This window comes from Rhopilema esculentum, chromosome 4 (genome assembly GCF_057945365.1).
Source record: "Rhopilema esculentum isolate cy_ngs chromosome 4, ASM5794536v1, whole genome shotgun sequence".
NCBI classification, from domain to species: Eukaryota; Metazoa; Cnidaria; class Scyphozoa; order Rhizostomeae; family Rhizostomatidae; genus Rhopilema; species Rhopilema esculentum.
Genome location: NC_142818.1, coordinates 2191820 through 2206021, shown reverse-complemented (window position 1 = coordinate 2206021; position 14202 = coordinate 2191820). Strand labels below are relative to the sequence as shown.

The following is a 14202-nucleotide window of genomic DNA, read 5'->3' as shown; positions in this document are numbered from 1 at the left end:
GCTAAAAAGTAGAATTAATATTTAAGTTAGAGGAAAATTTGACAAAAGCCATAATTTTTTTAAACTTGCAAGGTCGTCCATAGTTTAAAAAAAAATGTCCATAGTTTCGGTAACTATTATTTGAATACATAGTAACAGCTGACAAAGAATTATATTCTGTAGAAACACAAAAGGAATAAGACAATGGGTCTTACTGTTTATTAAATGTCTACTTTGAAAACTGACTAGAGGGACACCAACAGAATGTGTTTCTAGGTCTAAGTGGATTTAGGCCTATAACAAACAACAAGTAATCATGAAATTGGTATTGGCTTGATATGCAATATCTTTGTGGGAATCAAAGTCACAAGAGAATAGCGGATTTACATCATAACCCCTGTATCATTGTCTTACAATCTTTAATTTTCTTATTGTTTGTTTGCAGCGGCAGGTAAAAAAAATTAAAAAAAGAGCCGATTCAAATGCTTCACACCTAATGCTCCCAAGAAAGTTCTTCCATTAATATTACTATTGTAAAAGATCGCAGAGTCCAAGATGATAGTCCATGTATACGATCCATGATAATGTTAAGCCTTTCTATAAAAGCAATGTAATCGAGGCTCCGTTTGTCAAAAATTATGAACAACTTACCAACATTACATACCCAGCCTCAGGCAAAAAAAATGGGAAGGAAAACCAATGTGTGTTAGCGTAACTACTCTCCTGTTAACAAAACAGAACAGATTTTTTCAGCTTATAAACCATGCTACTAAAAATGTCTTGCAAAACCGTTATTTAGTGAACTTTGAAACAATGTATAGTATGCGGTCATAGAAGATTCAATGATTAAATAAAAATAGCTTTAAGAACACTTGAGCCTCAAATTATCCAAAAACAAGAACATTATAATTAGAAGGAACATCTTGCTAAAGAAAAAGTTTAGCACGCTTACCCTATCCTCCTGGCGGTATAGAGCCTAAAGAAAGCAGAATTTTCCATTTTGATTACTCTAGTGTCTCTAAAAGGAGGGGGGGATGTAATAGAAGTGGGTGTTCATTCCAGCCAATTTTCAATAGAAGGGGGTGCTAACAGAAGGGGGTGTTCATGTTGGCCAGTTTTCAATAGAAGGGGTTGCTAATAGAAGGGGGTGTTCAGGTTGGCCAATTTTCAATAAAATGTCAGCAAATTTCGATAGGAAAGGGGAGCCAATAGAAGGAGTGGATATTGGTAAATCTTTTAATTAAAAGTCAATGGAATTAGTAGGATGGTGACACACTGGTTATTTGATAATGGATAGATGGTTAGAGATAAAGATATACAAACATAACAAGGGGAATTATGACAATTAGAAAATAACTACATAACATAACAAGGGGAATTATTGACAAGTGAAAATTGCGTGTTCTGGTCATGATAGGTTTATAAAATTTAATAGAAGGGGGTGCTAATAAGCGACGGGGAGAGGGCAAATTCTTCCGAGATTAATACACGGGGGCCCATCTATTAGAGACACTAGAGTACTAGTGTACTAAAATATGAACTTGTCAGTTTTGTCGTTATGTTTTGGTGACCTCCTTATACTCGTCTTTGTTGACGTGAGTGACAAAAAGCTTCACTGCAGGTGTTGAAGACATATTCTACCGAATTCTAGAATTAGTTTTGATGTAAAGTATTATGTAATTTTAAGAAAAAGCACAGATAAATAATTAAATTTTAACACAAAAATGAATATTGATGAAGCAGTCTATCAGAATTTTCCTTATCTGTATGATATTTTGAAATTACTTGAAAAACAACTTTTCCGCGAATCTGAGGCCATAAATTGAATTTTGTGAACAATTTTTTTGGCGGTACGAAATTTGAAAATGGCTCCTCGGAGTGTAAAATGTCAGAAAAAGGGTTCAATAGAGCAAGAAGTAAAATATATACCCAGTTGTGGGTCGAAATAGGCCAATCAGAAAACTCAAAAAGGCAGGAAGAAGCTTGATTGCCTCTGTACCTCGGGGAATCGGGGAATTTCGTCTGACTTTTTGGTTCCTGTAACATTTTCAGACAAATGGTATAATGCCTGGCAACCAATCCTGCCAATCATCAAAATATGCAGTTTTACCCAAACTTCTCAACTAGACTCTAAAGCCTAGTGTACAAAGGAAAGAAATATAGGGAACAAAGATTTTATAATATATTTAGAATCTGTCAGGAAAAATGATGTAGATGCTCCCTCATAAAAGTAAATTTTAAATGACACATACGAGGGTCATCGAATATTGAGGGAAAACTTCATGATTATTATCAAATACATTTTTTTTATAAGAATACATATTATAAGAACATACAGGCTATATTGGCCAAAAAGAACACGGCCTTAGTTGTAAAACTAGAAGGAAAACATCTTAAAGGCATTGAGTCGTGGTAAATAGGTCTTCTCTATAGGGGGTCATTTGGTTTCGGCGTGATCGCTACTGTTTCATGTGATATTGGCATCCGTTGTTGACAACTTGCTATTGATGAAAGTTGTTTTGTCAATCAGTACGAGGTAAGTTCATGTGACCAGTTCAAGATCGTAGTCATGAAAATCATGACTCCGCGGATTTTGGCACTTAAGGTATACCCAATCCATTTTATCATGACTCAATGCCTTTAAGTTTTTTATTCATTTGAATGTGTTTTCATAATTCAACTAAACAAACTCAGCGTATTAAATCCACTAGTCAACTTTTTGTATGTCAGGCAAAACTTTTGTGTAGCGGTTTTAGAAAAACAATTTATAGTATGTAATTGCAGGAAAATTAATGCCGAAGTAAGAACAATATCAGGAAAACGAGAGCCTCGAAATTTCTATGTAATAAGAACATCGAGACTGGGCAAAATTTATCTGGTTCTTTTAAAAAGCGATTGTAGTGGTGTTAATTTTGTATTGTTTGTTAGAGTGAGATTTTGTAAGAATTGAGTGTTTCGTGTCAAGGACTGGGTAGCTTTCCCCGGAACATAGTCTATACTCCGAAGGAGCATCTATACATCATCAAAGGCCTCAATCTGTTATCGTCCTAACCTCCTAACCTCTTCGCCCAATCTCGCCACAGAGGTTTCGCTGAAGTTCGGCTTTGTTTTGATCCACACCACTGACGTTTTCAAACGAGGAAAGATTTCCTGAACGACAGAATCATATACCAAAATCACAATAAGAGGTCTGTGGTGAACCCTTTCCGGAAAACTTTGTTATTACCTTCTGGAAATCATAATTGCTCAATAACCATAAATGGCAGTTATTGTTGATACATTACAGGTGACAAATACCATGTGAATGACGGTTAACTTAGGCTTCGCATCAGCCTTTAGACAAAACCGTTGATAATAGTAAAGAAAATATCCAGTTTTACGGATATTTCACTTGATGTTGGCTAACTTTAATGTTGAATAAAGCCCTTGATCAAAAATGATAATTATTTGCCAAATATAAAGTCCACGAAACTGAGATAGAATATTTCTGAGTCATTCTTTTAAAATGCTATTAGGAGGGCGCTTCCGTGACGTCAGAATCTTATGGGTGTATCAGCGAAAACAATAGGCACCTTACTCACAAAATTTGAATCCCATTGGTAGATTCAAGTCACGTGGGCCGTCAGACGCTGACTGTGAGTACGAAAACTAACTGTTGAAGTATTCATTGGAAATCTCAAAAGAAGCGATTGTGAGAAAATCGGAATAGAAGAAAAATGTTGGAAAAAGTTACGTGATATCTTCTATTCCTTGAAGTTGGATAAAGACTATATTTTATCGAACGGTGCTTCCACTTTGTCGTGAAATCTGCTGGTCGGAGACAGAACAATCTTACCTTTTCGTGTAATTGTTAGGCCAGCTTTGAGAAATGGCGGAAAGAACAAATCAGCTAAAATATATAGTCCTGTTATTTGGTTTAATAGCAAGCAGTTTTATCAACGGATTAGACGTAAATGTCAGAGAAGATGCTACGGTTGGAAGTACTTTACTTTCTTCGTTTCCAGCCCCAGATTCGGGTTTCGTTTACTCTGTTTTTGGCGACGGTGATCAACTCGCATCCAGTTTGTTTGGTGTCTCGCCAAGTGGGAAAATAACCGTGCGAAAGAAATTGAATTATGTGAACGGTGGAAGGAACAAGTACGAACTTATTGCAGTCAGACGAAAAGATGGTACGACAATCGGCGGGAAAGCAGAAGTTGCTCGCATCAGTGTTATCGATGTTAACGATCATGTACCTGTATTTAAAAAGAGCGACTATCAAGGACATATTTATGAGGGTTCTGCCGCCGGTTCCGTGGTAAGAGGACTCGAGGACTGTTTTGCCACCGATCAAGACAGTTCTGGTGTGTCGAAGTATCTTATTACCAGTGGAAATGATGCTAATCTATTTGCTGCCAAAGTTAAGGATATTTCTGGTTTGAAGTTGCTCCAAATCGTAACAACTCGCTCCCTTGATCGCGAGGCTCTAGGGAACACGCCTATCAGCCTTCAAGTCCAAGCTGTTGATGGAGGAAATCCTGAGAAGAAAAGTGCAATTGCCACTATCCGTATTAAGGTTTTAGACAGAAACGACAATGGCCCAGTATTCGATGAGACAAATTGGAGGGCGACAATCCAAGAAAACTCTCCCGTCATGACTTCTGTTGTAAAAGTGAAAGCCTCTGACAATGACGAAGGATCAAATAAACAGCTTTACTATTATTTCTCAACAGAGCAGGACGACTTTGTAATTGACCCTTACACAGGCGTTATTTATGTTGCAGCACCTCTTAGTTACAACAAGAAAAACTCTTATAACATTAAAGTTAGTGTTACTGATAGAGCTGTGCAAGACCCGAAAACAAGTACAAGTGAAGTTCATATTTCTCTTGTACAGGCCAGTAACTATCCGCCGGCGTCTGTGACTAATACTGCGCCCCAATTTGCAACATCATTGTATGAAATTAAAGTGCGTGGGGACTTGCCTCTAAAAGCATTTGTCCTCCTCCCAAGAGCAACTGATTCTGATGGCATTGGAAACAGTAATGGCCGTCTGTCATTTTCATTATCTCCAGTTTCAACTACGAACCCATTTACAGTAAACCCTAGAAGTGGGGCCATCACCGTAAACAAAAAGCTACCTGCTACTCCAACAACAGTAGAATTTACTGTTACTGCTCAAGATGGAGGTGCTTTGAAGGCTGACACTACTGTGAGGATTGAAATTCGTGCAATCAACCAGAACAAGGGGCCACCTGAATTCAAGGAAAGCACTGTTAATGTTGATTTTGTTGGAGATGCAGACAAACCTGTGTTTACAGCTGCGGCAGTAGACAGTGATAACACAGCATATTCAATTGTTGAGGGAACTGGTCTGGGTCGATTCCAAATCAATGAAAATACAGGAGTTGTTACATCAAAAGGTGCATTCAAATCTTTAGCAACTTATGATCTGTACATTGAAGCCAAGGACAAAAATGAATTTCCAATGAGCTCCATGATGTACGCTAGAGTAAACATAAAATCATCCAATCATTCTAACCCTGTGTTCACAAAAGCCATGTACACTGGAAAGATTGATGAGGGTGAGATGTCTGGTAGCTTTGTTACTGCAGTGCATGCTGAATTCCCAGACCCAACAAAAGTTGTAAAGTACAAGGTCACTAATACTGCCATTGGAGTTGGACTAATGCTTGACCCAAACACTGGCATTGTCACCACAGACCGTATACTTGATTATGAGCTAGATCAGAAGAAATCACTTGAAATTCAGGCCTATGTTGAAGGCTCAGCTGCAACAGCCTCAACACTTGTTGAAGTCTACATCCAAAACAAGAATGATGAGGACCCTTACTTCCCAAGGTCAAACATAAACATGCAAGTACCAGAAAATCTTGGGTTCATACCCAACTTGGTATGTTTATTTGCTATTGATGGTGATGGATCAGAAACACTATCATACTCCATAAAGCAGGGCAATACTGGTGATGTTTTCAGGATTGATCCCAAAACAGGTATGATGATTTCATAGCAAATTTTCTTTCTAACTACTTTCTAACTATTTGCATCATTTACGCCAAGGATTTACTCAACAGACTTATGATTTCTTTTTAGAAAAGTGTTGATTGCCTTAAGTCATGACCTTTTGGCAAATAGGCTTATGTTCAATCCATCTTAGGTGTAATGACCCAAAGGCAATTTAGCTAGACTTTCTAATCTTGGTTGAGGATCTAGACGTTATATGATAGGAATGCATCCAAGCCATCCTGTTTCCTCTTAAAGCAATGATATATTGTCTGAAATCATTCTTGCTTGTGCCGGCTGAAAGTAAAGACAAGCCCAGACTAAGAGAAAGCTTTTCCTGTTACTCATTATTTTATAATTTTCTTCATTATAACAAGCTACTGTCACTAGATGCACAGAACTGACTCTTATATAAGCACATAAAAAGTTTTTATTTATTTCACACTGCGCTTGCTTTAAATACATAAGATATTGGATTGCTGATTTGAATCCTCACATTTTATCTTGTTTGCTTGCCTTTGACGAATCTGTCTTATCTGAAGCTCTGTGGGAAGGTAAACACTCAAGCATATGTGTATACCTAGATGGACAAATAAACTTGTTAATGTTTAGACAAATGGTGTGTCAATTTAGTAACCTGCTACTGGCATTAGTCTACTGTGAAACATTCCAGAGAAGATTAAGCAACAGGAGTCTGCCCAGTTGAGTGGGCAATATGAATTTCTGTTTCTTGATTTTGTTGTTGTTTATCCATGTTTTTGAGTTTTTGAAAATATAAAAGAAGAAGTCATCATAGTTATTTTCAGTGGGTGCTTTTGAAAACACACTTTTAGGTTTTCTGTACCTCTTTAGCTGTCGCAAATTCTCTTCCTCATTAGCATTCAGAAAAAGATGGATGTTTTGATTTTTAGAAAAGTATTGGCCTAAACTTAAACAATAAATTTGATAGCCTTAATGGAAAGGGAGAGCAGTCTCCTGCCAATAATTGGGACTCTACAGAAGTTTTGTAATCTTAAATTAATATTTGTGTAGAAGATAGTTTCCACTGGCAAAAACCCCTAGATTCTTTGCCCATTTGATGAAAAATATTGATTTGTGAGTGTTCCCTTAGAAAATTAAGTTAAAAGGTTGGACCAATATGTTTTGACTGCTTCTCTTCTTTTGTCCAATTGCCTTGCACTGCCCCTCTATGTGGTCTAACTCATAAGCTAATGTTTTGTAAACAATAAACCTTACTGTTAAATTCAGTGTTTAACAATAATATATCAATTAGTGTTTTGTTATATTACAGTGCAGTGCTTCCAAATTTAAGTTAAGCTTTCCTTGAAGTAACTTTTGAATGGTTTTGTTGCAAAATTACAGAAAAAATTTCATAAAAGATGTGTCGTTTATGATTGGCAGAGTTTTTCCTGTGACAGAGGAAATGGGTAAAAGTAATGTAATGTGCCCACAGAAGTTTCATCCATTCGGAAATTTCCCAGTGAATATAAAATTCACCACAACTTAGATTATGTTATTGTTACTGTTAGCCACAGTTATCTGCTTTTCTAAAACTTATTGTTCACATAGACCTGTGTTGTTTTTGTATTTTCAAAGCTACTAGCTGAAAAATCTTCCAGCACCTGTTTTTCATAAAATCATTGAAATGGTTCGCGTGAATTTATTCATTCGACTCAAAGCAAATCAAAGAAGTTGTGTACTGCTCTCTATACAAACAATGGCTTTTTCATTTATTTTGTCATGCAAGAGTTTTTTACCAGCTTTGTTCAATTTTTTATTTAGCACAATGTCATTGTTTCTTTATGCGGTTGTTCACCCTGTGCCGCTGTGGATTTAGTCCTGCCTTGATCAGTCCAAATGGTCTGAGCTGAAAACTAGTAAGGAACAAGCACATAAAGTTTATTTAAACTTGGTTGGTTCAGAAAAAAAAGTCAACAAGAAACAGACTTTTCAAGCTTTTTCTGTATGATGTAACTAGTAAAAAATGTTAACCCTCATGCACAAAATGTTTTCTATGTTATCTATATGGGTAAGGAAACTTGGTATGTAAGTTGATTTACAGCTTCCAGTACAAAGTTTTACCTTGTTCTTACTCCTTTTTTGTAAGTTGAAAGCTAATTTCCTTGAGAAAGTGGTAAACACATGCCTTCCACAAAATTCATAACAGTTGTTAAAAGATAGTTATCAAGAAAGCACTGGACACCACAGTCATCATTTTTTTGTTTGGTTAAAATCAAGATGTTTGTTACAGTCCGAGCAAATGGGCAAAGTTGCCAAATTCTGTTGGATCCATTATATAGGTCATGGGCAGAATTCAGAGCCAATATTTGGTTACCCAAACTTCAACCAATCTGCCAGTATGTATAGATAAAGTTTGATTGGTGGTTTTGTTAGGAAGAAGTTAACAAGTTTGGTCTTGTTGGTCAAGTGTATGTGTAGAGATGGGGATCAGGGAGACCTTAAATGAAAAAGGCCACAGTGTTTTGGTGGAGTTTGGGCAGGGTATTTGAAATTCATTTCATTCGCTGAATATTCCTGTCTATAATCACAGTATTGCTAATTTGCAGAATAACCCACAACAGGACAGAATCAATTACAATATAATCACCCTTCTTTACTTCAATGAAATCTGCAACCCCTATAGTTGATATTCATGGCTCATTTATTGTACGCTTATATAAATGTATCTCCACATTGAAACCATGTAGTCTAGGAATACTAGAAATGTATTATTAATGTCATTGCTTCTTCTTTATTATCCACAATTAAAATGGATGCTTTGCATAATTTATTGAACCATTCAAAAGCCCAGTCAAGCACATTTATTACAAAGAACATGCTTCTTATTCATGCTTTGTATGGGCAAATCACAGATATTGAATTTAAGCTTAGTCTAGTTTTTGTGTTTAGATGTTTAATCCCAAACACTGTTTTCCATCAAAGATTTTTTCTGCTTGAATTGATTGTTTATTATGTAGATCAATCTATCTTGGCAGCTCCAGCTATCACTAGGAAAGGTTTTAGGTCAAACAGACAACATATTTGCGCTTTTATTGTCTTGAAGCAAGAAGATGATCCAAAACTTGAATGCCTTCATCATTTTTTTTTAATTTTGATTTATGACAGCAGCACTCTGATTTTCTTCATTTTTTCCTGATTTAGGCTTGAGTCCATGTTATTGAGACCATGTCCCTGCTGATGGCCATGCTACAAAACTATATTTCACTACATTCTTCCATTACATTCCATAGCTCAATTACTTGTTATAGGATGTCCCAAAATCTATTTAATGTTTTCTAAGGAAAATATTTAAATTATAAAAGGAGTATAATGCATTGAATCACAATGTAGAAAACTTGAGTTTTTTAAGTTTACCCTTGCTTTATCTAGTGGTTAGAACCTTCAAATGTTACTCTTTTCTTTAGAACTTATGAAAAACTCTGTTTGTCTACAACAGGTCAGCTTTCTGTGAAAAATCTTGACTATGAAGCACAGTCTTCATACACTCTGTTGGTTGAGGCAACCGATGGAAAGAAGAGCACTACAGCCACTGTCAAAGTGAGTGTTGTGGATGACAACTTGAGTCCAGAGCCTCCCCACTTTGGTTCATATAAAGATGTTGTTACAATTAGGGAAGGCTCAACATCTACCGTTCAAGATTTGCCAGTGTCCGGAGCTGCAAGCTCCTTCACATGTGTTTTTGGTTATGATGTCACTCCAGATATTTTGAACAAGTTTATGATCAGAACCCAAAGCACTAGCTGCCTTGTGGAGACAACTGGGAATATTAAATGGACAAAAGCAGCTCCATCATACAAGTTCACGATTAGAGTGATCAGCAAATCAAATGCAATGCAGTCAGCCTCTGCTGAATTAACAGTGAAAATACAGGATATTAATGATCATGCGCCAGTTTTGTCTCAGACTTCTTACGCAGCTTCCCTCTATACGTCTGCTCCAGTTGGCACCTCTGTGCTCAAAGTCTCTGCGACTGATGAGGATGATGGACCAAATGGAGCAATTTCTTATGCCTTCTTAGCTAGTGATGATGCAAACAGGTAAATAGTATTTAACTTACTTTGTTCAATTAGTTGTTGCTCTTGTATAAGTTACTGTATATCCTTGAATGGGTCCTTTAGGGGCATGTTTAGTTGAGACAATATAGATAGGGACTAATTTGTAGTGGGTAAACAGTTTATAAACATTATCTGAAATTTTTCATACAACAAGACAAGGAATCATTTGGAAATTCATGTTGATCACAAGATATGTGACAATGCTTCATTTATAAAAACGCAAAAAGCTGGAATGCTAGAATTGGACTACGTAATAAGAAAACAACAACTGCATCTCTATTTTAGTGCAGTTACCCTTCCTAAGTACAGTATATGGGTAACACTGAATGTTCATTTCTATAATGTGTGAAGATGCTCTACTTGATTCCATATCTTTCAAACTGTCTGGGTATGCTTTTCATGATACTGTTTATTTCAGCATGTTTTCCAGTTATGTTCATTTTTACGTTATTCCTAAAACCCTTTGCAGTTTCAACATTGATTCAGTTACTGGAGTTGTCAAGATACAGAAAGCACTGCAGGCTGGCAAAGAATACAAAATGACAGTGAGGGCAATGGATAAAGGTACACCTTTCACTAAGATGCTCTTTCGTCTGTATTTTTCTTTTTTTTTCTTCAAATGAAAACCATAGAGGTCCTTCCTTGGACGGTTTGTCAAGAAGTTTTAGAAATAGAGTTCTAAAATTATTTTAGTCTCACAACCCATTTTCCAGAATTCTTGAATGTGGATTGTATAATCTAAATTTACAATATTGCCTAGATTTGTTCCAGACAGCCTGCGATATGGCCAGTGAGCACAGACGGTTATAAACCCAGCTAATATAAAAATGAACTGTTAGCACACTTTCATTCTTCCATTGGCCATATCTCACCCAATCATAATTTTTTTAACTAATTTCCCAATTCAAAATGTATACCATGGTGTTCTTGTAGTCTGTGGCCAAAATTAAAAAGATTTAAAACTACAAGTTTCGTGACGTCATACTTAAGTTCTCTATTTACCTGCATAGAAGCTACTCAGGATGTGTAGCAGCCTATTTTGATTTTCCACATTTTCCTAGTGAGCCCTGCAAATATATAAACTTCATTTGCCACAAGATATATTAAACTTAGAACAAGCAATGCAAAAATAAGAAATTATCTGACAATACTGGAGTCATTTGATCAAACCGAATGTTTAGTTGTTATTTAGGGAGCTCCTTTGCTGCTGGAATCATATTGTGAATATTAAAAGTATATGTTTCATTTCCAAAGGAATTGTATTATTTATTATCAATGTAAATTTTCTATGAAGGATCTACCCCAAAACATACAGATGCTATGGTGACAATCGGTGTTCATGCTGATGGCACTGTGATGCCAACATTCGACAGCTTAGCAGACCAACAGTTTGCTTTGGAAGGAGTTTCTAGTGGTATTGTAACCAGTGCAAAAGTGACACTCGCTGGTGCAAATATCGAATATAACATTGTCGGTGGGAATAAAGACAACGAATTTGCAATTGACAACTCTGGTACAATCTATGTTAATTCGAAAGTTCTTGATCGTGAGAAGGTGCCAGAGTATAACTTGGTCGTCAGAGCTGCTAAACAGGGTGTTACACCTATTTTGGTTGTCGAGAAAACTATTCGCATTTCCATCAAGGACGTTAACGATAATGAACCAGAGTTTAATGTGAGAGGATCACCAGAAGTTACTATCCAAACAAATGCACCTATAGGCACCGTCGTAAGCATGGTAGGTCTTGAACAATGTTTTTATCAACATACCTTCAAGTTGAAGTAGATAATTCAAGTACTTAGGTGGAATTGAAGGTGGAAAGTATGTGTAAGAGAAAATAAGCTCCTGGGTCTAACATACTACAGAACTTGAGGATGGCAAAGATGAACACGATGAAAGGCATTATCACGTCTCAACACTTCTGAGTAAACTAACTTTTGATTTGAAACCTCAGAAATTGTTGACTACTGGCACAAGGAAATAATGAAATAGCTGTTTTATCAGATTTTCCACAAGGCGTAGGTCGTTGGGTAACAATTTGTAACAAGAAATCGAACCAAAGGTTCCAAACTCCAGGTTGTCTTGTGAAGTATTATAAGATCCCCTACACAACAGTATTATACAATATCAACATCTTCGTATATGCCTTATGCATATTTGTAAGTTTTCTGCATGGTCGTATATTATGCTTCTACCTTAACCATCTATGTTTTTTCAGTTCCGTGCATTCGATAAAGATTTTGGTGATAATGCAAAACTGAGTTACGTCACTGAACCTGCTCCTGGTGGTGATTCTAGTGTGCCGTTTAACGCTGGTATCCACACTGGTATTATAACAACTAGCCAAGTGATAACGTAAGTTTCAGAGCTCTCTTTGTAACGGGGTCTCTTAGAACCTGTTTCCATTTTCTTGTTGTGTAGCATCTTATTGCATATTGTCTGATGTTCCAATTGGCAAAGAAATGTAAAATTGCCCCCTTGGATTTATCTTCTTCTACAAGACCAGTTTGGACTCATAAGTTTTTATAATATCAGCACTTATGCTACAACATACCAGCAGTGGCGTCAAATTATTTTTGGGGAGGGACAAGCCTATTTTTGATAAGATGACGTCACATTGTATTTAAAGCTATCCTTTGCTATTGACTATTGACTGCATTATCCTATTGACTTTTGTCGTCTAAAATATTAGGAGGGTGACTGTCCCCGTCGTCCCCCCCCCCAGGTATGCGCGACTGCATGGCAATCAGAAACAGTTATTATAGGAGCATCTAGCATCTACGACCAACCCCTTCAGCATTGTTTCAGGGTTTTTTAACATTTTTATATTTTTCTTTAATAGAGCAAAGCGTACATATAACATCATTCTGAGAGCCACCGACAATGGACCAACAAAGAAGTCGAAGACGTTGAGCATCAAAGTGAACATGGTAGATGGAAGCACGCTCCCTTCATTCCAAGACACGCAATATAAAATCTCATTGAAGGACAACAATAAGGCAGGGAAGCGTGTTGGAGAGGTTTCTGTTAAGGACTTCGCTCTTGGTGACTTCATCCAATACGAAATCGTTTCAGGAAACGAAAACAACTTTTTCTGCATAGATTATAACAGAAAAGTTTATCTGCAAAAACCATTGGATCTAGACACTATGACAACCCAAACTACTGACATGACAGTAACGTTGAAGTTCAAGAACAGTGTGTCTTCTTCACAGCTATTTATATATTCAACAAAGGAGAACGACAATGTTCCAGTTTTCGAGGGAGGCTCTGCTAATGTTGTCAAGGTGATCCCAGAAAAAGAAGGTGCGTTGGCCATTTTCTTCATCTCTTAGATTTTATAGTTATCTAGAAATTATCAAACTAAGCCAATATAAGGATGCTGCTTTCTTGTTTTATTAATATTCTTTTACATTATGACATCACAATTTATTTTCATGGTTTCAGTTCCCTATGAACTACTGTATTTGTTTCATTTAGGCCTCCGGACAATTTTGAGATCCTTGGTGTCATCTCTTTGAAATACATTAAAAGTTATTGCGCGAAACTGTCTTTGATAGATTTTCTAAGTTCATTATTTTCTAAATAGGTCTAAATTTGTAGCAATGTTACTTTGGTTTGTCATGATGAACTTCACACAACCCAAAAGACTTTCAGCTAAATAGATTAAACTTCATAGCTTTCATATTTAAATATATATGTATTTCAAGTGTGCAATTAATTCTTTTTATAGTTCCAACAAAAGGATTGCTGGTATACCAGTTTAAAGCCACAGACCCAGACGATCCTAAAACTGATAACATCGAATATAGTTTCAAGCAGTTCGGAAACAGTGCAAGCAAGGCCTATTTTGGAATCGACTCGGTAAATGGCAAAGTGACATTAAAGAAACGTTTGGATTTTGAAACACTCGACAAGCATATCCTCACAGTTATGGCAAAGGAACAAGCTTCTACAGGATATGGTAAGTCGGTCTTGTTCGTTAGACAGTTTCTGGGCAGCAAGGATGTCGTATCGATTATAGCTCCTTGTTCTCATCCATCTGTTTTAGTGTTTTCATTTATTTTAAGAGTTGTGCTGCAGTACATATCATAGATTTTTTCCATGCAGAGGGAAAACAGATATTTCACAGTCTGAGACAATA

At 36.5% G+C, this 14202-nt stretch overlaps 1 protein-coding gene across 1 annotated transcript in view; it reads left to right on the top strand.

Annotated features, from left to right (window-relative positions):
- The first annotated feature begins 3610 nt into the window (after positions 1-3610).
- The window catches only part of LOC135690725 (protocadherin-like protein), a 25482-nt gene continuing 14890 nt past the window's right edge, over positions 3611-14202 (top strand). The window contains exons 1-7 of the mRNA XM_089114996.1: positions 3611-5972; positions 9440-10040; positions 10528-10622; positions 11353-11795; positions 12277-12413; positions 12901-13364; positions 13792-14022. Of these exons, the coding sequence (XP_088971122.1) occupies positions 3848-5972; positions 9440-10040; positions 10528-10622; positions 11353-11795; positions 12277-12413; positions 12901-13364; positions 13792-14022 (4096 nt within the window). The 5' untranslated portion in view covers positions 3611-3847. The remainder of the gene's footprint in view (positions 5973-9439; positions 10041-10527; positions 10623-11352; positions 11796-12276; positions 12414-12900; positions 13365-13791; positions 14023-14202) is intronic.